The following is a 27,584-nucleotide window of genomic DNA, read 5'->3' as shown; positions in this document are numbered from 1 at the left end:
GTTATATTTCCTCTTGAGAACTTTGCAGTTCGGATCCTTTGTGCCCAGCGCCGCAACCCAAGTTCGAAACGCCTGTTTTTTGCTGCTTAAACTGACGCATCGAACCAGGGCTGTGATCTGCCACACTGACGGCGTTTAAATTGGAGTGAAATCACCTGATATTGCAAAAGTCCACGGTGAGCGTGGAGCGGGGTGCGGTGGTGTTACTGCCTCGTTTGTCCTCGGTCATGCGCGGTTCTGTGCCCTTCCCAGAATACGAAGGGCAGCCCGAGCCAGAGTGCTCGGGGAGGGATTCTCGGGCTCTGGTAGAGCCGGTACCCTCCTGGGGTAATTTCTTTTTCAAGACCGCTCTCATATTTTGTTGGGGGAGGGGGGGGAAGGGATGGCCTCCGGTCCTTGACACTAACCTATGCGAAACATAGCGGCACTAGGCCGCTACTTCACGCCGGTATTCTGTGCGAGTGCGGTAATTAACCCGGACGAGTCAGGCTCGATTGTGCTGATGTCATAAGACGGCAGCGTGACTCTCCCACTTCCTTAAAGACCTGAGTCGCCTCACAATAGGTTAGGTAACAATAGGTTATTAGCGCTAAACCAGTACACGATGTCAAATAGAATATCGTTAACTTCGTCATGCATAGCTTGGTTTATTTTCACTTTGAAAATCAGTGAAGTGTCGTCTGCAAACAATGCAACCTTATGTTTTTTCTCTATAAGATTAGGAAGATCATTTAAATAGATAAGGAAGAGGAACGATCCAAGAATAGACCCTTGTGGGGTACCACCATACTGAGAGGAGTCCCAGGAGATCTCCTGCCATTCACGTCAACCTTCTGAATTCTATTGTTTAGTATGAAGTCAGAAGATTGAGCAAAGTTCCTTTTATGCCATAGTGCTTCCTAACCAGCGTTGAATGTTGAACACAATGAAAAGCCTTAGATAAATCACAGAAGATACTAAGTGTAATAACGATGTAAACCATACCACAATGGCTTGGTATGTTCGGCGGTTCGTTTGAACGTAGTGTTTAAATTCTCTTTGGGTTCGATTGTCAATAAATCAATCAATTACCTGTGTACTGTTCGTCATCTTGTTGCAGTTGACAGTTTATAAATAATACGCCGTGTCATTCTCACATGCAAAAATGCGTTAAATCGAATACGTTACGTTTCATTTGAGCACATTTTAATTCAAATTAATAAAATATTGAATTTAATTTGTCAATCGCCCGTCCATTTCTATAGTTTTTCCATAGTATTTAAAAATAATAGTAATAAAACACTTAACCTAAAGGTCTTAGTTACCAGGTCATAAAAAAAAAACTTCTGTTTGTAACTACATCGCGGTCCGGGCCCGGCTAATGTATTATGTCAAATAAATATTATGAAATTGTAGTAAAATCACAAAAAAAGCTACGTGAAACTTATTACTAGACTACCATAATAATCATAGTTCTATTAAAATGGTTATCCTATTCAGCATTGGCGTTTTCTAAATGTAGTTTAAAAACATATTTTGGTGATTTGGTTCTGCTTCATTTTTAAATATATTTTACTTCAATACAATGCGTTCAACCAGAAAAAGAACTACCAAGCCAGTCTATAAAGATGAAAATGAGAATAATTCGGATGTAGGCGATTTCAGTGACTCCGGTTCTGATGCTGTGATATCTGCACCACCAAGTTCTGAAGACGAAGAGGAATCCTTTATTTCTGCAGGATCCAGCGACGAGTTTAAATCAAAACCCAAACGTAAACCTCAAAGCCGGCCTATTAAAAAACAAAATAAGTCCTTCACTAAAACTATTATTAACAAAATAAACAAACAATGCCAGCAATATAGTGAGAATGAAGAAGTTCAAGATAAACCTGAATTTACTATAAAAGACCTGACTGACGCTGATAAATTGTTACCAAGTCTTAACCTTTCAGAAAGTGGTATGTTGTTTATTTAAAAATATGCTAAAGCGTAAAAAAATTGCACTCATAAAGTATGTTATTAACTTCACAGTGTGAACTTTTAAACCTACTCAAGCATAGGGCTCACATGATGTACGGTGATTACCCTCACCCATTATACTGAATGTAATGTGCTGCCTGTTGAGTTTTAATAAGTATTTCAAATTCAAGTAATGGGAAGAATAACATTCTAGATTGACACATGCTGTCTGTACTTCTCAGCATTACATTTATGTGGTGTGTGTTACTTTCAAGTAATAAACTCCTGGTTCAATCCCCTCTATGAAGATTTTTATTTCACTTTCTGGAAGAATACATTGTTGAATTTCATAAATTTACTTCATATACATTTTTAGATAGCAGTGATGATGAAGAAACTATGCCAAAAAAATCACAAAAAAAAGTTTTTAACAAACCAGCTTTTATGGAAACCACTGAGGAAACTGTGAAGGATGAATGTCCAAAGGTTGAGTATAGAGATGTAAGTATTGTTATGTTCACATTTACAAATCGTGTCTTATCAAATAAGTCTCTCATTTATATTTTATTTTATTACCTATATTTTAGGTTTGGTCTAATAATGACAAACCTTCTAGCAGTGAAGAGATAGCAAAAAAAGCATTTTTAGAGCTAGAACAACATAAAAATAAAGTTGAAGAGGCTAAGACATCAATTGAAAATTACAAATTAAGAAATGACAATAAAGAATCTAATGTTACTGATTTACTTGCATTAGGAGAAGTAGTATCTCCTACTACACTTAAACTGCAAAATAGAGCTGATAGTGATTCTGAAATGGAAGACTGGGAAGAAGTTGATGGTAAGTATTATTAGACCTGTACTCTGTGAGAAGTGTCTATGCTGATCATGAAATCTATCGACAATTGCAATAAATTTTATAATAAGCTTCCTAAAACCATAGAATATAATAGTACAAGTACAGAAGGCCCACTCTTGCAAAATCAATTAAAGAAATAGGGACTCTTGCGATACAATTGGGTGTGATTCATATTGCACAGCACTAATGACCTACATTTATATTCACCTAAAAGTTGCTTCTCTTTCTATCATGTGACTCTTAATTGAATCCATACAAAAATAATCATAAAAATGAGAGTTTTAGATATTGGTGATAGTGATTTTCTAAAATTTGAAGTGAAACTTCTTTAGGGGCATGGGCAAACATGCTATGTTTGCCCTTTTGAAGCACATAGCCATTGAGCGAAAGTAGGGTGCAAGCGAGTGAGAAAGATCGAGAGAGAGAGAGTGAGATAGAGCGAATGTTGCATCACGCACAGTGCCATGGAGCGCGAGGTCGGAGAGGGCTAGTGAGAAAAATTGAGAGACTAAGGGAGAGTGGGGAAAAAACCATGCTACTGGTTGATGTATTCGCTTAGTCGTTAAATATTAAAACATTAGATGGCGATTCTGTCACATAACGTCTTGTTCAGTAAACGCAGTTGTTGTTTAATCCAAGATGGCCGCCGCGTAAAATTATGAATATCGTATCCGAGGTTCTTGCGGGTGCAGAGAACGAATGTGGTATCATTTTTGGAATCCAAGGTGGCTGCAACCTTAATTTTATAATTTCAACAATATGGATATCGAATCCGAGGGTCTCGAGGATGCAGAGAACGAATTTAGGATCGTTTTTGAAATCCAAGATGGCCACCGCGCAAAATTATGGTTTCAACAATATGTATATAGAATCCGAGGGTCTCGAGGGTGCAGAGAACGAATTTAGGATCGTTTTTGAAATCCAAGATGGCCACCGCGCAAAATTATGGTTTCAACAATATGGATATCGTATCCGTGGTTCTCGAGGGTGCAGAGAACGAATTTGGGATAATTTTTTAAATCCAAAATGGCCGCCGCACACTATTATGCTTTAAACAATATGGTTATCGTATCCGATGTTCTCGAAGGTGCAGCGAAACAATTTCGGATCATTTTTGAAGTGAAACTTCTTTAGGCTTCTAGGAATTGAAGTTTCCAAAGAGTATCCAAACTCTCACAAAACTACGTTTGAAGTATACGATATACTTCCAATAAAAAAGAATTATCGAATTATCGTTGGCGCGATATTGAGTTTTTCATACATTTTTATTTCTCATGGTTACCATTGTCAGATCTGGACCAAATTGCTGTTGAAGTACCAGCATTCAATTAAAAAAAGAATTATCAAAATCTGTTTTCCCAGTCGAAAGTTCTGAGGTAACAAACATAATAAAAAATTGCGACGAATTGAGAACCTTCTCCTTTTTTGAAGTCGGATAAAAATTGCTCAGTTCTTGGTAGAATTATATGTGTATAAAAAAGTAAATGATCGTAACTTTAAATCAATATTCTTATATTGTCAAACCTATATTAATTGCAGATATAGTAATGTATGTGTTGGAAAATCACAACATACTCAACATACTTAATTTCATCCTTCAAAAGGTAGGAACTATTTGAATAAGTAGGTAGGTACATAAGAGCTGGCACAGAACTATGTTGCGAATTAGATTTGGTTTTTTTTAACATGTTTTTTAAATATTTTAATATCATTCGGATTGGTAAAGTAGGTGATGAACAAAGCTTGTGTGTTCACTACTCACATGTGAGCAGTCGTGATTTCCTGCTGGATATAAACGTTTTCGATACCTAAACGGAGATTGAGACAGGCCTGCAGGTCAGCTGAAACCATAATGGAAATGTTCTCAATAAGTTAGTTCATCAAATGAATATTCGTAGAAAAATCTTATTACAATTTAAAGTATTATTGAAATGATAAGAAAGCTTGGCTATGAATTGCCCTTTTCTGAAAAATGAATGTGAGCTTTTCATTACTCTTAAGAAAAAAAAAGTAAATATTATATATAAAATAAATAGTCAAATTGTAAGAAGAGTTAGAGAATTTTTTTTATCAATAAGAGGGTCCTAAACTATTCTTCAGAAGAACTAATGGAAGTTGTTTCTTCCAATAAGAATCTGACAGAACAAATCAAAACACTATCAATAAAGAAATCCTATATAAGTCAGGAAACTCTTAAAACTAACTGAAGGTAGAATGATTTTAATATCAAAAAAGAACAGTAAGGAAAATCTGAAAGTAATCTCGAGCCTAAACAAGCAAACATGAGGAAAGACAGGAAAAATAGAAGAATTAAAACCCTAGGAAACCACCCTCCTCCAAAGTACCTCCCGTTTTGATCATCAAAGGAGGTACTCTAACAAACACATACACACCAACAAACAGTTAATTCAAAAATACAATGAATTCAACAAACCCATCTATCTAGCCTTTTATAGATTACTCCAAAGCGTTTGAACGCCTCAAACACGAATTTGTATCGCAAAATGCTTACATAAACATAATAAGAAATATTTATAGCGAGAGTAAAGCAACCATATCAAATTGGAATCACTGGGAGATACTTTTCTGATCAACAGGGGAGTGAGGCTCTCTCACCAAAGTTATTCTCGGCAGTACTAGAGCAAATGTTCAGGAAATTAGAATGGACCACCTAGGACTAAATATAAATGGATTGCTTCTGCACCACCTAAGATTCGCTGATGATCTGGTTATATTGGAAGAAAATCCATGATCCACAGTCAATCCATCAGATCCTTGTACACAGAAGCCGAAAAGTAGATCTGGAAATGAACCTGAGCAAGACAAGAGTCTTAGCAACTGTTTCTCCAAACCTGGTAACGGAAGAGCAACTTCTTGTTCATCTGAAGAGAACTTATGACTTAAACCCCCACTGAAGATGTGAATATGGAGTATGAACAACAGATGCCGAACACTTATTAACGTCAGGGGTTAATTTAAAAATAAAACCATTTTTGGTATCCTTACCTAATTTTTTAATGTCTATCATAATGTTCATCCAAGATCTATCGTGAACAATAGCTTAGTCAAAATTCAAGACTTTTGTAAACGTTTTTTTTTTATTGAAATAGGCGTTACTTTGCGCAAATCTATAATCATTAAAATGATTGGAGTGTTCTTTAGTGTTAGTTCCGTCAATATTTGTCTTTAAACAATTCGACACGTGTTTCGACTCTACACGAGGCATCCTCAGGACGTGCTGTCTCGCCAAAATCTGGCACGAGTCTCGTGCCAGATTTTGGTTTTTTTTAACACTAAAGTTTTTTAAAACTCCAATCATTTTAATATTGTAAACGTTATAATAACATTCAAAACGAGCTACAAGCTGTTTTTCTATTGTACCTTTCATGCATAAAATATGGCTTCAGAAAGTATTAAAGACATTTAAGAAATAATTTATAGATTTCCTGAAAATCAATTAAATGATAATTCATTGTGATAATTTTAATCTGTCAAACTTAATATAACTGTAATAGGCAATACATGTACCTCTATAAAATTAATACTTAATATTTAGTATAGATATAGATCTAGACGAAATATTTAAAAAATAAAAAATTGTGTGGTGTAATAATTATCATTTTATATATTTCAGAAAAGAAATCAAGTATACCTCAACATGGATTACAGTTGGTTGTAGGTATTCCGGGAGCAGTTTGTAGAAAAAGCAAAAAAATTGATGTAGAAATGATGATGAAAAGGAAACTCAACCGGGCTAAAAAAGAACAACAAGTTTACATGCACAAAGTTCATGTTTTGATTTGGCTTGGTCATGGTAATTATGTTAGCAAGGTTTTGAATGACCAGTCCATTCTATCGACTGCTTTGTCCCTAGTAGCTTCTCAAGACTGCTATCCTGGTGAAAGAGTTGACATGAAATATGTGGAACAAATAACTTCATGGTATCATAATAAAATCACATTGAAACAAGATAAACATGAGAATAAATTTCGCCCAAAAGCGCCCCCCTTAACTGTTATTTTACCTGAACAAATTAAAAAGAAAGTATTTACTACAAAAAAATACATAGTTTTTGTTTTCGTGTCAATGTTAAGAGCTCTAGGATTACAATGCCGTGTTATGTTTAATTTTATAACTGTGCCTCTAAGGCCACCTTCTTCTGAGCTTTGTTCATTATCTACAAAAGTTAAAGAAGATGGAGGAGAAGAAAAGTCTAAACAAAGTAATAAAAATAAAACTAAAGAAATAACGAAGGACATTGATGATAAAAATATTGCTCAGCTAGATGGTAATGATGATCTTGGATCAGAAAGAACTAGAAGAACAAGAAGTGCGCCAGCAAAACAAGCTCAGAAGCACCTTAATGGTAACAAAAGTGAAAATGAGGATGTATCTCCACCTAAAAGGCCTAAAAAGAATGTTAATCCTGATATTGACAATAAATCTGATTTTAACATTCAAGTGAAAAACCAGAGGCCAAGCAGAATGTGTAGGAAGAAACTTGGTCCTACTGAAGAACCTCAAAAACAACAAAAGTCGTTATCCTTAAAAAATAAGATAGATAATGAACAAAAAGAAAATAGCGAACAAAAAATTCAAAATGTCAGAAATAAGCAAGTTTCAAAATTAAGAAAAAGCACTGCAAATTCTGCAGAAATTCCAAAAATTGTAATTACAAACGAAAATAATGTTTCAAGCAAATATTTTAAAGAAGACAAGAAAACAACGGAACCGCAAATTCGTAAAAGAAGAACACGAAGTACCGATTCAAGTACAAGCACGGAAATAAAACAAGGTCAAGGTAAAAGAACTACAAGAGTAAAACCAACAACTAGTGAATTTTTTGATACAGTAAACAATAAACAGAGTCCTGTGAAGATGAAACGTCCAATGAAAAGGATTAAATCTGAAGACAGTCTCAGAATAAGCGATAGAGATATAAAAAAATCACCATCAAATTCAAAAACTGATGTAACTACTGACTTAATTCATATCATAAAAAAAAGTGTGAGAGAAGCCAAAGAAAAATCAAAAAAAGGAATTGTTAAAGGTAAATTATAATTATATTTTATATAAATGATACTAGGTGACCCATGTGAGTGGTCAGTGGTCAGTGACTCACTGAAATAATCATTACACTATAATAATTAATTATTACACTCACCTGATGTTAGTGATCACAAGTTGATCACTCTCATGCAACACCAAAGGAATCACAGCAATATTCCCTGCCAGGTCACCTACCTGCTACACTGTTTTTGAAGGTTCCCATATTGTATTGTCCTGGGAACACTGTTTAAGATTGATCATTTCAAGTTTGGTAGTATGTGGTAGGAAGTTTCTAAAAATTGGCACTGCGGAGAACACGGCACATCCAGATGGTGGGGATGATAATTGAATTGTGGGTTGTGTGTCTGATAATCCAATAAAAGTTATTAAAATAAATGATGAATGCAATGAAATCTAAAGGCATAAAAAGAGGCCTTGCAGGCATTTATTTTCTCAAAATTTATTCCTTTAGAGTTCTTTTTGATGTCATTTTTAGTCACTAGATACTACCGCTTCGGAAACAAATGGTGCTCTGAAAAAAATATAATTCACTTGTTTTTAATTAGATAGACTACTGCCTTATAGCTAAATTGTAAAATGTTCTGAGTTTAGGTTCTCATTCTCACATTTCAGGGAAAGTTACGAAAGAATCAGATGATGATAGTGATTACCTTCCAGTGGAGTCACCAAAATCAAGAAAATCTAACAGTGATGATGACTTCAAGCCATCCAAAATTAGCCCTAAGCCTGGCCCAAGTCGTAAAATAGATCGACGGGTGCTATCCACAGATGATAATGACCTACCTCTAAATAAAATAGATGTTTGGTGTGAAGTGTTTGTTGAAGAACTGGAGGAATGGATTGCAGTTGATGTCATTAGAGGAAAAGTTCATAGCACCAATGAAATATATGTAAGTATATCATAATATTATTTGACTGCGGCATTTCTTTTTTTTCTCGGATTTTACTGTTTTATTATATAATATACTTACATCCACAGAATAAAGCCACTCATCCTGTTAACTATGTGCTTGGATGGGATAACAATAATTACTTGAAAGATTTAACCAGAAGGTATGTCCCACATTGGAATACTGTAACAAGGAAGCAACGGGTGGATATGAGCTGGTGGGATGTGGCTATCAGACCGTGGCTTGGACCTAAAACCGCAAGAGACAGAGAGGAAGATGAACGCTTGGACAGAATGCAACTTGAAGCTCCACTCCCCAAAAGTATTGCAGAGTAAGTCTTATGTCAAAACTCAAATTTTTTATCTAAAATTTTCTTCTTACCACTACTCTTGAAGGGTTCATTGTGAGTGAAAAGGTATGAGAGATAAATAGAAAAATAGAGCTTTAGTGCAAGAATCTTAGTGACTTTTAAATTGGCAAGTATTTTTTATGCTAATTATATAACAGATTCCTATATTGTGTAGGGTGCTTTTGTCTTAAAGTAATGTAGTATTGGTTAAATCAAATTGTTATTTTAATATTGATAACCTTCACTTCAGGGATTAATTATACTACTTAAATTTGTTACCAAAATTTATGAACGATGCCGGACTCGAACCCGCGAATTCTCGGGTTCACTCCGAGCGCTCTTTCCAACTGAGCCAACCGTTCGAGTACGCATGGGTCGTAAATTTTGGTATGTCTTGTTCAACTCTCAGGTTGTGGCTCCATCTACAGGCTCTACTTTATAGTTGATAACCTGCTCAACCCCAATAATTGCATATTAGGAAATTGACTTGATTTCAAATCTAAACGATTTATTATTTTTAAAGTGATAACCCTCATTTCTGGGATTAATTACACAAAAAGACTTGAACCCGAGACCTGATGTTGTCGACCTAAATTACGAAGCTACTGAGAATGTTATTCGTTAACTACTATTTATATTAGGTATAGCATTTGATAAAAAAAAAGCTAAACATATAATCACACACACACAACACACACCCTAAATTATATATAAAATAGTTTTTAGTCACCTTAAAATGTGTTGATGGTTTGTTATTTTGACATTTTACATTGCACAACTGGGAAGAGACTGACCCCCATGTCACAGGCTGTCCTAATTTGGGGGTTGAGGGTAATTTTAAGTAAATTTGTATTTTTTTTGCAACAAATAAAGATTTATTATTATTATTATATTAAATTGATATTCCCACCTGATATAACATGAACGCAACCAATCAAGGAGGTCTGTAGGTGCTCTTTGAATATATTTCGTGACATTGAGTGATGTGTATGTACAGTGGTACGTCACTTGATCTCGTGCTTGTAGATACAAGAACCACCCGCTGTACGCCCTCAAGCGCCACCTGCTCAAGTTTGAAGCTCTGTACCCGGCGGACGCGGCCGTGCTTGGCTTCGTGCGAGGTGAGCCCGTGTACGGGCGCGAGTGTGTGCACGTGTGTCGCTCCAGGGACACGTGGATGAAGGAGGCCAAGGTCGTCCGCTTGGGGGAAAAACCGTACAAAATTGTGAAGGCGAGAGCTAAGTGGGATAAGGTATGAATTTTTATGATTTACGCCCTAATGGTAAGACAGCTCCATGATTTTTGTCTGCCACAATATTTAGTTTAGTTCAATAACAAAACGGACCAACATAATTAATTAATTAAATTATTAATTGTGTTGGTTGGTATTAATTAATTATAATTAGCAATTAATTAATTGCTAATTACACTTAATAATTCATATTCTACAATTATAAATACAAGAAAAAAAAATTGTAGAATGTTCCAAAATGCTAGTTGGTTGTTGTAGTCTTTCTGATTTGATACAAGCACTACATTTATTAAGGAAAAATATAATATTATAAGTTTGTTCTTAAATTAATATTAAGCCTGTGTATATTTTACTTTTCTCTTGTTTCCATTATTTAATGAAGTAATTATTTATTAGCTTTCAAACAAGATGATAACCGATAAGCCTCTGGAAGTGTTTGGACCGTGGCAAGTACAGGACTATGAACCACCTACGGCTGAAAACGGGGTGGTTCCTCGGAATGCTTATGGAAATGTGGAACTGTTCAAGGACTGTATGTTACCAAAGGGAACAGTACATATTAAATGTGAGTTTCTTACAACTTCAAGAAATCAGTTACACAAATGGAAATCCGATATGTCTTTTGTTTCTTGTTTAGTACTTGTTGTCTCTTGTTCACAATTACATAATATTGTTGTTTTTGTATTTTTTCCTCAGAAAATACTCCAGTATTTTTAATGTTTGTATATTATTAATTATTTATATATTAATAAAAACTTGATCACATATACTTAAAAATATAGACACGCACTAATTAATATACATTGCATATTGTTGGTTTTCGTAATACTTTCTCAGAAAATGACTCAGATTTTTTTTTTTTTTTGATATTAATAAAAACTTAACACATTACCTACGTGACAACATTAGGAATGTATCTATCTCACATCGAATATATCGCATTTGTACAATGTTCATCACAGGGCACTGGATGTGTGGCGATACAATTTCGCTACCACTTGATAAATGCTAAAAAGCGTGTCATTTGTATTACAAGAGAGGTGGCCGTCATTGATCACTTACCGCTGGGTGAAGCAGGTGGCTGTTGTGGGAAGTCACCGGCGGGTCTCAAGTTGTTGCGCCCGAATCGTAATCGATATTGTTAGTAAATTTAAAATAATGATTTTAGTGCCAGGATTAAATCGAATTGCGAAGAAACTCAGCATTGACTGCGCTCCCGCCATGACCGGATTCGATTTCAATGGCGGCTATACACACCCGGTGTTTGAGGGCTTCGTTGTGTGCAAGGAGTACGAGGAAGTTATCACGGAGGCTTGGATTAAAGTAATTATTATGATACTACATCACAGGTGTCCAGGTCGGCTGGCGGGACTCTCAGTTGAACGGGATATGGGTTGAGGACAGTGGTGGGACTAGCGTAGTGTGGCGGTGGCCAGTAGACAAGCACGTTTTAGGTCGTACAAATTTTCCTGAGTATCTGTACTTAAACAAAAATATAGTTTTAAATGAAATATTTTTATAGTCTGTCCATTTCATTGTAAGAGGTGTAAGATTCAAATACTTTGAAGAGTGATAGAAGCTGGCACCGGGCGGGGGGCGGGGCTACCATCAGGTATCAAGTGGACATGTTCTTATAAAATTATTGATAACAAATAAACTACTTACATTTGTAAATAGGAAATACTTAATTTATCATTATATTAACAATCACAATGTTGCGACATTTTTTGATATAATGACATACTTATCTATATTATATGTAATACATATATATTATAAATGAAACAAATTACTAACTGATCGATCAACGCACACTTGGAAAGGGATGAGAACCACTAAATTGTGTACAAATATTCATAGTATTCAGCGACGTAGGTGTGCACTTAACAAAATTTCTGAAAAATTTTTTTTTCATCACCTAAGAGGGTGAAAAAGGGTTGCAAAAAATGGAATAACGAGTTTTCTCAAAGAAATTTCTAGAATTTCATTTAATTTTGTGAGTTTCTTCAAAAATTTCACTAGATGGTGTTGTATTGTTTCATCTCAGTACTCATTCGCGCAAGAAACTATTGAACATTGATTTTAATTAATTTTATCTTCTTCCACTAAAAGATTGTCGTCACCTTGTTCATCATCTTAAGCAACAAGACCTTGATCTATCAGACAGCCGGCCTGTCTAATGTCCGTCTCATCTTTTACAAATATCATCTTGATTTTTTTTTTAGCTTGTTCCAAAATAAAAATAATTTATAAGAATAAGAAATTCTCAATGAAAAAACAATAATATCGTGATTTTAAATTTAGGACCAAGAAGAGCTCGAAAGGAAGGAAAGAGAGAAAATAGATGCCAGAGTTTACGGCAATTGGAAACGTCTCATTAAAGGACTGTTTATTCGTGAACGGCTGAGGGCTAAGTATGGTTTTGAAGAACCGAGTACATCGAACAAGGAGAAGAAACCAAGAGGGCCCCGGTTCGTGGCGACTAAGAAACATAAATAACTGTGAAGTATGGTAGTAACAAATCAAGTATAATATATTTGTTATCCCATTGAATACTTTTAATAAAAATACAATGGTTTATATATTTTTGAAGATAGAATCATTAAAATCACTTGTGGGATAATAAAATAAAAAAAAAATGTGAATCATTTGTCATCACTTTTGAAACAAAATACGTTTTGGGGGGGCTGGACCCCTTTAATTAACTTTTTATGAAAGTTAGTAGACTTGTTATCACATGGAGTATGGATATCTCAGACAAGTCATTGAATGGTCATTAATAACACAGCTTGTATTAGAAATAGCATTTAGAGGGCGCTAGACATCATTATAATATCTAATGCGCAATAACTGTTTTAGTGACTTCTTAATTAGTTTAGTGATTAATTTTGTATAACAATTTTGATTAATTTACATGTTACATTGCCGGAAGTATATTGTTATTGTTTTTTTAATATAGCGAGTGATGTGATCACGACATATTGTTATTTATTGTTAGTGTTATTGTTATATAATAATGCTGTGGTGTTGTTGCATGAGAAAACATAACATAATGTTAAAGTGCAGTGATTGATAGAATTTAGTTGAAAAATCCAGTTTGAAAATTGAAACTTAGAAATTATGTGCATGATTTGTCTTTTAAAAATATTCAGAGTATTTAACCAGTTGAATTTTTTATCTGCTTTATTAACCATTTACTATAACGAGTCCCTATTGTCTACTGTTATTCTTAGTATGTTCCACCTCAATCATCTGTAGTCACATATTTTGTGGTTCTGTCCTTACATATGGCGTTGTATCTCTCTTTGGTTAAATACTCTAAGGAATATAATTTTTAATCACTTTAAGGTATTCTTAAGTTTAGCTGTAATGAATAAGAATGCAATAATATGTTATTGTATCTCTGTTTTGTAAACTGTGTGGTGTAGAGTCCGCTTATAATGACACAATATTTTGGTTTTGATATTTATATGATCATAGATGAAGGCAGTTTGTGTACAACATAATATTATCTAGTTTAATAGTAGAAACAGTACAACACTGGAAACAGCCAAGCGCCGAGTGAAAGGTGAAGCACATTAATATAATATAACGTTGGTCACTTTAACCAATAAAATTATCGGAAAACTGCATCATTTAGAATGGTATGTCTGTCAAAGCGGAGCTCTCAGTACACTACAACCAAGTTTGAACAAAACCAAGCTTCACCCCGACTACTGAAGCATAGTTATAGGTATTACTAGATTGTACTGTGTGTGAAACATTTTTTTTGTGTGCTATAAAATAAAAATTACATGTAAATTACAATCTTTAAAGATTTAATGCAAATTTAATTTGGCAGCCGAGTTACACTCATATAGTCAAAGATATAAATATTGCATGTGCCATCGATGGGGTGCAACATCCTGACAATACATTCCGCCTTTACTTGTGTGTCTATATTCAATTGTTATATAATTATGACAACTTGTGGTGTAGGATAACAGCAATATTTTTGAATGTTTTAATTATTCAAACACTGAAAATTACAACATAATATTGTTCTACGAAATACGTAATAGATACTTTATGGACCGCTACAATTTTCAATTGAAGAAATGACACACTTGTTAATATTATTATAACTGCAATAATTATGAATACCTAAGTACCTAATTATAATATACTTACTTTTTATTTTATGAAATTAGATGTATTTGAATTGTGTTAGCATTTTATTTTCATAATAAAATTGTCTTGAATGATATACCTAATTGTGTTCTTATTTCAAATATTGCCGTACTTTATGTTATAGGGTACAGCCACAGTAGATATATGTATCAGAACGGAAACTAAGCCTTGTTGATAAAATACTAACCTACACGTGCCTACACGTCATTGAAGTAATAGCGTTGTCAGGTTATTTTTCTAACCGACTTTAAAAATTAGGAGGTTCTCAATTCGTCTGTAATATTGGAACGTAGTTCCTTATAGAGCGTAGCCGAGCGTAAAAAAGTAAAAAGCGTAAGATTTTTATGTATAGTGTATGTATGATGGCTATACAGTGTCTAATGCAATATTATAGTCTACATGATGACTGTAATGTAATATTTTTAAACAACATTTTATTGAATAATTTCTTGGAAATATTTTTTTTTTGGATTTTTTTTTAATTTTCGGTGAAATATTGACGGGAAACTTCGAAAAATATGTGTTTTTAAACTTTGTCCGCTGATGTTCAGTCCACAGTCATAAGAAACTTCCCTGCAGTCACCCCACGAACTTGTCTAGACGGGGCATTCAATATGGGTATCATTTTCGGGTGTCGGTGAACACACGATTTTATTTCAAAAGTCCAGCATTATCAGCTTCAACACACTCGAGAATCATGAAAACAACACCCATGATAAAAATAAATGTGAGTCGTCACGGGACGCCTGGCAGATGTGAAACATCGACATTATTTTGTAAAAGTAATATGCAGAAAAGAACATATTGTGATAGGAACTAAATATGTCATAATGTTAAAATAAAATATTACGATTTTTTTCCAGATAACGATGACTATTTATTGAATAAACATTTATTTTCATTAAATACAAAAATTTACGAATTTATTTCAAATCGTGACTACTTCATTCGTTTAATCAGTGACTTCGGTAGTTATATTCGATGTTGCCTCTGAGGACGGTATTACTGTGACAAGGCGACGCGTCGCCACGCCAGTAATCGGTTTTACGTGCGGCTATAGATGTTTCACATCAAAAGTTGATAATTTCGAATTTCATTCCAACTTGGATTTACATTTTGACAGCACTAGCTGGTATTTACACCCACGACAAACCATGACAAATCACATGTAGGTAACTATTTTTGTCCAAAATAAATAAATATATAAAAAACATCCTCGAAAACTAAACCACACTCATAAATAAAATTGATAGAAAATAGTACCTACAGTCGCCATCTTTGTTTAACATTGTGAATTATGTTCACGAATTTATTATAATCGGTCTCACGGACTTATAATTCGAATACCTACTACATAATTATAATAATAAATCATTCTTATATACTATACTACTTTATAGTTTAAAAAACGAAAACCGGAGTTTTGATGGAGCAGAGTTCAAACAGCCGTATACCACGCAATACGGCATTTTTAAAAAAAATACGCGAAATATGTAACTACACATACTCGCACTGTCACACATACAAACTTTCATATATTTTACTTATTATATACTCGTTTATTCAGGTATCGCTGTACAACTCGACTATATTTCTTTAATATGTTGTACCCTGTAAGGTTAAACAATATTTTGAACTTTTTTTTTGCAAAATCTTAATTTTATTTGATTGTGGGTAAATAATGGACAACAATGTGGAAATTATAAATGAAATTGAAGACATTACAGTCTCAAGTGCATCAGAATGTGCCCCGGAAGACTGCGGTAGGTACCTTACCAACGTACGACAGTCATTGAATATCTTTCATATGAACATTAGAAGCATTGGGAATGATGTTAACTTTAGCAGCTTAGAACTTCTTTTAAATAGAATAAACATAGATCTTGACATATTGATTTTGTCAGAATGTTGGCTCAGTAAAAGTCCTTATATTCCTACTCTTAAAGGGTACTTAGCTTATTTATCTAAACACAATAGTCAAAATGATGGTATCGTTGTATATATTAATGAAAATCTAAATTTTATTATTGAAGAACCCCCCTCTGATTGTAACTGCCTAGTTATAAAGAGTGGTAACGACCTTGCTATTCTTGCTTTATATCGTTCGCCTTCTTATAGAAACGTCGATAATTTTATTGCAACTCTCGATCAAGCACTCTATACATTACAAGATTTTAAAACTGTATCCATTATTGGTGATCATAACATTAATATATCACCTAAAACTCTGATCCCAACTCCGATAAACTTCTTAACCTTGCGCCTTCTCATGCCATGTTGCCTGCGCACTCCTTCCCTACTCGTCTCAACAATTGCCTAGATCATGTGTTTCTAAAAACCAGTGTAAAGGCTTAAGTTTAAGTACTTTAGTACTAAATTCTCTTATAACTGATCATGCTCCTGTTATTCTATGTATTGGTTATCAGAAAACTCTTCACGACTATCTAAGTTTATTGTCATCAATTATTAATGCTGTGAATGAGTTTTTTGCTAATGTTGGTAAGAATTTAGCACCTTATATTATATATTATAACTTCATAGGTGAGGATAACATTTCTAATGAAGTTTTAATCGGTACATCTGACTATTTTAGAAACACTTACAGAATTATTCAATGAAATTTTAAGTACTGAATAAACCCCCCACCAATGGACTACGTCAATAATAATCTTACTCCATAAAAAAGGTAAAACGGATAATATTTCGAACTATAGACCTATCTCACTAACATATATAAAATATTCTCCAAAATAATAGTAGAACGATTAACGAAAATTTTAGACGAAAACCAACCAAAAGAACAGGCAGGGTTTAGAAGCGGTTTCTCAACTATCGATCACATTCATACCATAAAACAAATAATTCAGAAATGCAAAGAATACGGAAAAAATTACTACCTAGCATATATAGATTACAACAAAGCATTCGACTCGCTTAAACACGTGAAAATATGGGAATCACTTACCGGGGACCACAATAAATACATTCGTATAATAAGGAACATATATGGGAATATGAAAGCTAAAGTACGGACAGAGAAGTTAGGATATTACTTCCCCATTAGAAGAGGAGTCCGACAGGGTGACCCTCTATCACCCAAACTCTTCTCGGCAACCCTAGAACACGTATTTCGGCAGCTCGATTGGTATAAACACGGGATAAATATTAATGGGAAATTACTAAACCAACTTAGATTTGCCGACGATCTAATACTAATAAGCGAAGACCCAAAAACCCTACAAAACATGATAGAACAACTAGTACATGAAAGTGAGCAGGTTGGATTATCAATGTATACAGAGAAAACAAAGGTTATGACTAATTACACTAAAGTTCCTATTAAACCTAATAATGCCAATGAATTGGAATATGTAGAGGAATATCGTCGCGCGCCGCCGCGCAGGTTACATGTGTAATACGTTAATAATTATTATCATCATACCGCCACGTGTCACAGCGCAAGTTACCTGACGTGTTAAAGTTATTATTACGACTGCGTGTGATTACGGCCTATTTACTTGTGTCCAATTTAAAATTTTATTCTAATTATTAAGTACATAATAATTCGTTTAGTGTATTGAGGCTTAAAATCAGTGTCTGTAAATATGGAGTGCAGTGGTGGTTGTGGACATCCTTTGACAGAACAATTGCTTATGAAGTGCTATTACTGTAAATTAGGCTATCACTCTGAGTGTCTGAATATTAACCCACAACAATACAAGACACTTAGTAAGGACTATCTGGCCTCCTGGAAATGTCCCTCCTGCTGCAATGTAACTCGGCGACGTAAAGGAAACCGTGAAAACACTCCGGTACGTAATTCATTAATTCCGTCCGCTGAGGAAACGAACACGTCACCTAAACTCTCCGAACACCAGGCGACACATCCAGAATTTGAATTGCGTAGCTTTACAAATGATCTACAGAATATACTACAAACATGGCGTAAAGAAATCGACGACAGCCTAAATAGAATTAGTGGCTATATCAAAAATATATACAGATAAAGCACTTATCTGAAGTACAGCTTGAAATGCAATCACTGCGGACCGAGCAAGCTAACTTGAAAAGTGGTTTGGCCAGTGTAACCAAGGATATGACCGAACTGCAATCATCGGCCCAATTTCAATCAGAGGAGCACGCTCACATTGAAAAAAAGGTACGTGAACTTGAGGAATTTAAGATGGGTGTGCTTGGAACAGCTAATCTCGTTTCTACCCTGGAACATAAAATCGACTCCCTGGAGCAGCAGGCGAGGCAGTGCAATATTGAGATATGTAACGTACCTGACAAACGGAATGAAAATCTACTTTCAATACAAGATGCCATAGGCTTGGCTATTAACTACACAATCTCGAACAAAGATGTAATTTGGATTCATCGAGTCCCACATGCAAATCAACAAAACAATCGCCAGCCTAAGAACATAATTGTCAAATTCACCACTAGGATTCTGCGTGACAACATTCTAAGTGCTTTCCGTAAGGCTCGTGGAGTACGGAGTGAACAGATAGGTATTCAAGGTTAGTCGCATATTATCTATATGAATGAGCATCTTACTCTTAAGAATAAACGACTTTTTCGCGAGTGCCGTGGGGAGGCGAAGAGGCTCAAATATAAATACGTGTGGGTCAAAAATGCAACTATTCTCGTCCGAGAAAATGACACATCCCCATCATTTGCTATCCGATCCACTGGAGATTTTACTAAATTCAAAAATCGAGGCGCTGACAGAATGGAAAACTAATCGATATCAAATAAAATACATATACATTTTTTGTGCACTCTGTCTCGCTCATCATGCGATCACAGGCCTTAATTACTACATAATAAGGATTACCTATTATTGGTCTTGTATGCATTATAAACGTAAATACCTATTTTATATACCTACTATACTATATTATATACCTGACTTGCTGCAGTTATTACCGATTGTCACCAGTAAATATATTTATTACCCTATGTTTCTATTTTACTGCTGGTATTGCGTTTTTTGTATAATAATGTTACTAAAAACATGTTTATTTTCTTATTTTCTGGCTAATATAATGTATTCTCGTGTCATTCTTTGCAAAATAAACCATATTACTTGTACATGTTACATTTATCTCACTGTGTTTCTATTTTGTATTGCCTTTTTTGTGCTAAAAACATGTTTATTTTCTTATTTTTCTGCTAATATAATGTATTCTCATCTCATTCTCTGTAAAATAAACCATATTACTTGTACATGTTACATTTATCTCACTGTGTTTATATTTTACTGCTGGTATTGCGTTTTTTGTATGATAATGTTAGTAAAAACATGTTTATTTTCTTATTTTTCAGCTTACAATATAATTTATTCTCATGTCACTTTCCGTAATATAAACCATGTTATTTTTAGTTACAATTATGTTACTTATAAAAGATTAACTATTAATCAACAATTACGTCATTGTAGTTCTCATGAAATCATAATTAATATGCGTGTCACTCTGTGTCTAAAAATAATAAAATTACCTAGTATGATAATGCGATTTAAAACTCTAATTATTTTTAATTTATTAGTATACAGTAGATAATTTTTATGGACAAAGTTCTTTCAGTGTATTATCAGAACTGTCGTGGATTACGGACTAAGCTCCATACGCTTTATATGAATATACTTATGCATGACTACGATCTAATACTCCTGACTGAAACATGGTTAACTGATGAGATATTTGACAATGAACTCATTGACTCGAGATATCACGTATACCGGTGTGATAGGAACCGAACCGCGACCGGGCGGCGTGATGGCGGTGGAGTTATGATTGCGGTGCGTCGCTCGCTGGCTGCCACGCTTCTTACGCTGCCAATGTCACAGCCAGGCACTATGCTTGCCATGCCACCAATTGTTGATTACGTACTAGTTGAGTTACGCACTACAGCTGGCCGTCACATATTTGGTGTAACTTATATTCCGCCGAATCAGACCCATGATATATACCTATCTTATTTTAATTACCTACAAGAAATCTTGTTACTTAGCGATAATATACACCTTGTTGGCGACTATAACATACCGACAATAAATTGGTTTCGACACGGTGCGAATATGGAACCACAATTAAGTAATAGTTATTGTTTAACGAGTCAATATTTTTGTCAATTTATGTATACCTTGAATCTATCACAATATAATTGTTTTAAAAATTATAATAATCATATTTTAGATCTATTCCTATCCAGTAACAATGGTTGTATTTTATTAAATGCACTTACTGCCTTGGTGCCACCTGATGGTCATCATCCACCTTTCTATGCACTATTGCCCTTTGCTAATAGACCACATATCCCTTTAACTACACAGACACACTACTGTTTTAAACAAGCTGAGTATTCAATTATTAATGAAGAGATACTTAACACCAACTGGGAAAGATATTTTCAAGGCAAATCTGCTGATCAAGCTGTCGGTTTATTCTATGAAATAATCTATGGATTCATACGTAAGTATATCCCATCTAAAACTATAAAGGCAAAGAGCTTCCCAGTTTGGTTTAATTCATCCTTAATACATATATTTAAAGATAAAAAAAGTGCTTGGATAAAGTGGAAATAAATTTAATAATACGTCAGACTATGAGATATTCTGTATACTCAGACGTCGTTTTAAAAAGATATCGAAACGTCGTTACAGTGGATATATGAACATAGTAGAAGATAGTATTAAAGTCAATGCACAATATTTTTGGACATACTTCTCTAATATAAAAAACAATTCCCGCATTCCTTATAATGTATTTTACAAAAATAATACAGCTAATACTCCGATCGATGCATGTAATTTATTTTCTGAGTTTTTTTACTCGGTTTTTGTACCATCTACTCTTACCAATGACTTTGACATAGATCATATTGAATGCACTGGTAAGTATGAAATAGTGTGTGACATTATCAGTCAAACTGTTATCTCGACTGAAAATGTAATTAAGGCTCTAAACAAGTCGGATGTAATGAAGGGTTCTGGTTTGGATGATATACCTCCAATATTTTTCAAAGCCACTTCTACTACCATTTACAAACCACTGCATATTTTATTCAGTATGTGTCTTAAACAAGGCATATTTCCAGAGAAATGGAAAATGGCTCGCATAGTGCCTGTACAAAGAGGAGGATCCAAAGAGAACGTAGAAAATTACCGACCAATCTCTATCTTGCCTGTACTTTCCAAGCTCTTTGAGCGGCTTGTACACGATTCCATTTATCCACTGATACATAGGATTATAATTCCACAACAACATGGATTCGTGCAGAAACGCTCAACAGTAACTAATCTTCTTGTTTTTGCTTCACACTTATTTGAAGATTTAGATAACAATAGACAAACAGACTGCATTTATACAAACTTTCAGAAAGCTTTTGATAGGGTAGACCATAGACGCTTATTAGAAAAATTAGCATATAACGGCATACGTGGTGATCTTTGGCGATGGTTTAAATTATACATCTCAAATCGTACTCAAAGAGTTATCATCAGTGGCCATGAATCGAAAATGGTAATGATTAGTTCTGGAGTTCCACAAGGGTCAATTCTTGGGCCTCTTTTATTTATCATATTCATCAACGATATTCATACATGCTTTAAACATAGTAATTTTCTACTATATGCAGATGATCTTAAAATATTTAAAACAATTGAATTACAAGATAATCATTACCATCTTCAGGATGATTTAAATAGATTTACTAAATATTGTACAGAAAATAAACTTAATCTAAGCTTAAGTAAATGTAAGCATATCACTTTTACTAAAAAGAGATCCGCTAGCAACTGTACATATTCACTTTATGGAGAGAGTCTAGACAAGGTTAGTAATATTAAAGATCTAGGAATAACATTGGATAGTAAGTTACATTTAGACACGCATACACAAAACATTGTAAATAAAGCTTTTAAAATATATGGATTTATAATGCGGACCGGTATTAATTTCAATAGAGTTGCTACATATCTAAATTTGTATAAATCGCTGGTTCGCTCACAACTCGAATATGCTGTTTGTATCTGGAATCCCCATTATAATAAATATGTTAAGAGAATAGAAACTGTATAGAAAAATTTTTTACGGACGATGCACTATAAATGTACGGGAAGCTACCTTCCTTATGACCAGCTTCTTGAAAAATATAGTATACTTGACTTGCAGTCAAGGCGCAAACAACTTGAAGCTATGCTCTTATTTGATCTGTGTCATAATAAATACGACTGTATTCCTTTAACTCGTAAACTCTGTTACAAAATACCAGTTAGAAGTCATGTACGCAATAATCAAACGCATTAACTTTTTGCTACTATAAAATGTCGTACAAATTCTGGCGAGCGCTCACCACTATGGAGAATGACACACTCACATAATGCGTGCTTTGGCAATATTGATATTTTTTCCACTCGTGTGGGCTCTTTCAAAAAGCTGGTCATGGATTATCTTAAGAAGATTATTACTATATTAGACTAAACCTGTAGAATAATAACAATAAAACTAAACGAATATATTTTTTATATCTACACTTATATTCATACATGTAACTTTTGTAATTAAGTATTAATCAATAATTATGTGGTTGACGTAGTGGGTAGCATGTATAGTATTACTGTATTATATTATTACTGATTTTTTTCTAAGCACTGCGTGCTACTGTTTGTTGACCCGAATAAATAAAATAAAAATATGCATACCTTGGCCAAATAATATCTCCTACAGACCTCACTACAAAAGAAATAAACAATAGAATAACTATAGGATGGAAGAGATATTGGGCCCTAAAAAATGTCATGATAAACCCGCATATACCAATAGAAGGCAAAAAGAAAATATTTAATACTTGTGTTATACCCAGTATGACCTACGGGTGCCAGACTTGGAGTTGCACAAACAAAAATATCAAAGCGCTGGAAACCTGCCAACACAGAATGGAATGAAGTTTACTTAACATAAAACTTAAAGATAAAATTAGGCTAGCAACAATAAGAAAACGAACCAATGTGATAGATATAAAATATCATGTCCAACAACTGAAATGGAAATGGGCTGGACACATGATACGAAGTAAGACTGAGAAATGGACTAAAGAAGTGACAGAATGGTGTCCAAGATATAATACCAGAAATAAAGGAAGACAACATCGAAGATGGGAAGATGATATTCTAAAGGTGGCAGGTCCGACTTGGATGAGGACAGCAAGAGATAGATCTTTGTGGAGAAAACTTGGGGAGGCCTATGCTGAAAAGCAAAACAATCTAGAAACCGGTGTCTAATATAGTAAATTATCACATAAGTAATTTTCTATAATCAAATTAAAATAGTAGATTTAAGATTAGAAATGTAACTGCACTTATTTATAGATTGTTAATAAAGGCTTTTATTATAATTATTATTATAACTATGTAGTATATTATGCCCTGTGCTGCCCCGGGGCGTAAAAAGAATAGGGTAGTCCCAGGTCCAAGGGTGTCGTAAGAGGCGACTACGGGCTTTTTGAAAGTGGGAGAGTCACGCTGCTGTCTTATGACGTCAGCACAATCGGGCCAGACTCGTCCGGGTTACTTACCACACTCGCACAGAATACCGGCGTGAAGTAGCGGCCTAGTGCCGCTATGTTTCGCATAGGTTAGTGTCGAGGACCGGAGGCCATTCCCCCCCCCCCCGTCCTTCCCCCCTCCCCCAACAAAATATGAGAGCGGTATTTAAAGAGAAATTACCCCAGGAGGGTACCGGCTCTTGTAGAGCCGGAGAATCCCTCCCCGAGCATTCGCGCTCGGGCTGCCCCTCGTATTCTGGGGAGGGCACAGTACCGCGTATGTCACAAGACAAACAGGGCAGCAACACCACGGCACCCCGCTCCACGCTTAATGTGGACTTTTGTAACATCCGTGGAATTCACTCCAACTTAAACGCCGTCCACCACCACCTTGAGACGGCGCAGCCGGCCTTGTGTTTCCTTACGGAGACGCAGATATCTCGACCTAGCGATACGTCATATTTAACGTACCCCGGGTACAAAATTGAGCATAATTTCATGCCTCATGCCGGGGTATGTGTGTACGTTAGAGAGGATATCTGCTGTCACCGTCTCGGCAATTTTGAGCTTTAGTACCGATCGGTGGCAGATCACAGCCCTGGTTCGATGCGTCAGTTAAAGCAGCACCTGACTGCAAAAAACAGGCGTATCGAACTTGGGTTGCGGCGCTGGGCTCAAAGGATCCGAACTGCAAAGTTCTGAAGAGGAAATATAACCGTGCCTCCAGATTTTTTAAGCGGCAAATCGCCCGTGCGAAATCGAAGCACGTCGTCAAAATTGGCGAGCAGCTTTCCAGTTACTCGACCGGAACACGCAAGTTCTGGTCGTTGTCGAAAGCTGCTCTTGGTAACTTCAACCAGCCGTCCATGCCGCCGTTGCACATGAGGAATGACACCCTGGCCCATACGGCAAAAGAGAAAGCCGATCTCCTGTGCACTCTTTTTGCCTCCAACTCGACTCTTGACGACAACGGAAAAACACCGCCGACCATCCCGCGGTGTCAGAGCTCCATGCCTGAAGTACAGTTCCGACAGAAAACTGTTAGGCGAGCTCTGTTTTCGTTGGACGTCAGGAAGTCGAGCGGGCCGGATGGCATTTCTCCAGTCGTGCTTAGAACGTGTGCCCCTGAGTTAACGCCGGTGCTAACGCGTTTATTCCGGCACTCTTATTCAAAAGGCGTAGTCCCGGATTCATGGAAGTCAGCCCTTGTCCATCCGATCCCAAAAAAAGGAGACAGTTCGGATCCGGCAAACTACAGGCCTACCTACTCTCCAAAATCATGGAGAGCATAATTAACCGCCAGCTCTTGGTATACCTTGAGGGTCACCAGTTGATCAACGACCGGCAGTACGGCTTTCGCCATGGTCGGTCGACTGGCAATCTTCTGGTATACCTAACACATAGATGGGCGGCGGCTATTGAAAGCAAGGGGGAAGGCCTGGCAGTTGGTCTGGATATAGCGAAGGCCTTTGATCGTGTATGGCACAAGGCGCTCCTCGCAAAACTTCCATCATTTGGGCTTCCCGAGAGCTTATACAAGTGGACCTCCAGCTTCCTCACTGGGCGCAGCATACAGGTCGTTGTCGACGGTTATTGCTCGAATCCCAAGCCCGTGAACGCTGGAGTGCCCCAAGGCTATGTGCTATCTCCCACGCTGTTTCTTCTGCATATCAATGATATGTTGGACACCGCCAACATGCATTGCTATGCAGACGACAGCACTGGTGATGCCGTATACGCGGGCCATGCAGGTCTCTCTCGGGAAAACGTTGACCAGTGCCGGGAGAAACTTGTGTCTTCTATCGAGCCCTCTCTCGAGATGGTCGCGGAATGGGGTAAGTTGAACCTTGTCCAATTTAACCCCCAGAAGACACAAGTTTGCGCGTTTACCACTAAAAAAACCCCATTTGCCGTATCACCGCTCTTCGAGAACACTTCCCTTAAAGCCTCGCCTAGTATCGGAATACTGGGTCTCGAAATCTCGAGCAATTGCCAATTCCGTGGCCATCTGGAGGGCAAAGCCATACTTCAAAGAAACTGGGCGTCATAAATAGAGCACGGCAATACTTCAAGCCGGCCCACATTCTAGCGCTCTACAAAGCGCAGGTCCGGCCTCACATGGAGTATTGCTGTCATCTCTGGTCTGGCGCACCCCAGTATCAGCTCGATCCATTTGACCGCGTGCAACGCAGAGCAGCTCGAATTGTCGGGGATCCAGTACTCTGTGAACGGCTGGATCACTTGGCATTGCGTAGAGACGTCGCTTCATTGTGTGTCTTCTACCGTATTTACCACGGGGAGTGTTCCGAAAAGCTGTTCAACCTGATTCCTGCCGCCGAATTTCACCTTCGCACGACACGCCACAAGTTACGATATCATCCCCACCATCTGGATGTGTGGCGGTCCTACACAGTGCGGTTTTCAAGGAGCTTTCTTCCTCGTACCACGAAGCTGTGGAATGAGCTTCCTTGTGCGGTGTTTCCGGGACGATACGACATGGGTACCTTCAAGAAAAGCGCGTACACCTTCCTTAAAGGCCGGCAACGCTCTTGTGATTCCTCTGGTGTTGCAGGAGAGTGTGGGCGGCGGTGATCACTTAACACCAGGTGACCCGTACGCTCGTTTGTTATTATTATTATTATTCGCTATTCCATAAAAAAAAATAACTTCACAGCCTAGTACAATGTCATTAGACCCTCTAAAAAAACTCTGTCCCGAAACTAAATCAGCGATCCTCGATGGTTTTGCTTGAAACCAACAATGAGGAAATTGAGACAATCATTAATAGTTTAAAAATAAACAGTGTTGCTTGGATGGTATTCCTACTGATTTACTGAAAGCCTCAGTCTGTGCTTATACCTATCCTTTGATATGTCTATAATCTGTGTATACAAGCTGGCGTCTTTCCTGAAGTGTTTAAGAAAGGTTTAGTACATCCTATCTATAAAAGTGGTGATAAAAATAGTGTCACTAACTATAGACCTATATGCGTGCTATCATAATCAAAGACTACTGTCCTTTCTGAATTCAAATGATATTATGGCTTGTAATCAATTTGGCTTCAGATCAGGGAAGTCCACTGAAGATGCGGTGTTAGAATTGACTAGATCAATTGTTTACAACATGAAAGATAAGAAGAAATCATCGGTATATTCTTAGACCTTTCTAAAGCTTTTGACACTGTCTCTGTCCCTACCTTACTGGACAAACTTGAAGGCCTATGTGTACGAGGAATAGTACTCGAGCTGTTCCGGAGCTACTTGAGCGATCGCCACCAAAGTGTTACTATAAACGGGGCTATCAGTAATGAAGTCATGATCTCCTATGGTGTACGACAGGGTAGTGTGCTAGGACTATGTCAACTAAAATTTTCAGACACTGAAACATAAACATATGCTGATGACACTGTTTTGTTGATCTGTGGAGGAAATTGGGAGGTGGCTCGTGCAAAAGCTGAATCGCGTTGTTATGTGCTGGCTATCTACTAACCTCCTAACACTTAATT

General features: G+C 36.2%; 1 protein-coding gene across 1 annotated transcript; it reads left to right on the top strand.

Annotated features, from left to right (window-relative positions):
- The first annotated feature begins 1,332 nt into the window (after nt 1-1,332).
- On the top strand, nt 1,333-14,603 carry LOC126970556 (DNA repair protein complementing XP-C cells homolog). The gene is made up of 10 exons (XM_050816527.1): nt 1,333-1,937; nt 2,315-2,439; nt 2,526-2,778; nt 6,431-7,846; nt 8,479-8,756; nt 8,846-9,087; nt 10,132-10,357; nt 10,754-10,922; nt 11,526-11,680; nt 12,662-14,603. Exons 1-10 carry the CDS (start codon nt 1,565-1,567, stop codon nt 12,854-12,856), a joined length of 3,432 nt encoding a protein of 1,143 aa, XP_050672484.1. The 5' UTR covers nt 1,333-1,564; the 3' UTR covers nt 12,857-14,603.
- Nucleotides 14,604-27,584: the final 12,981 nt, after the last annotated feature.

The sequence above is a fragment of the Leptidea sinapis genome, chromosome 21 (genome assembly GCF_905404315.1).
Source record: "Leptidea sinapis chromosome 21, ilLepSina1.1, whole genome shotgun sequence".
Classification (NCBI taxonomy): domain Eukaryota; kingdom Metazoa; phylum Arthropoda; class Insecta; order Lepidoptera; family Pieridae; genus Leptidea; species Leptidea sinapis.
This window is presented reverse-complemented; position numbering and strand designations above follow the sequence as displayed.

What these genes read in the sequence shown, in the direction of transcription:
- LOC126970556 (XM_050816527.1), top strand. Translation starts at nt 1,565, where the DNA reads ATGCGTTCAACCAGAAAAAGAACTACCAAGCCAGTCTATAAAGATGAA. An exon ending in AGACTGGGAAGAAGTTGATG is followed by an intron (nt 2,779 to 6,430) that starts GTAAGTATTATT and finishes TATATATTTCAG; the next exon opens with AAAAGAAATCAAGTATACCT. An exon ending in GGGAACAGTACATATTAAAT is followed by an intron (nt 10,923 to 11,525) that starts GTGAGTTTCTTA and finishes TAATGATTTTAG; the next exon opens with TGCCAGGATTAAATCGAATT.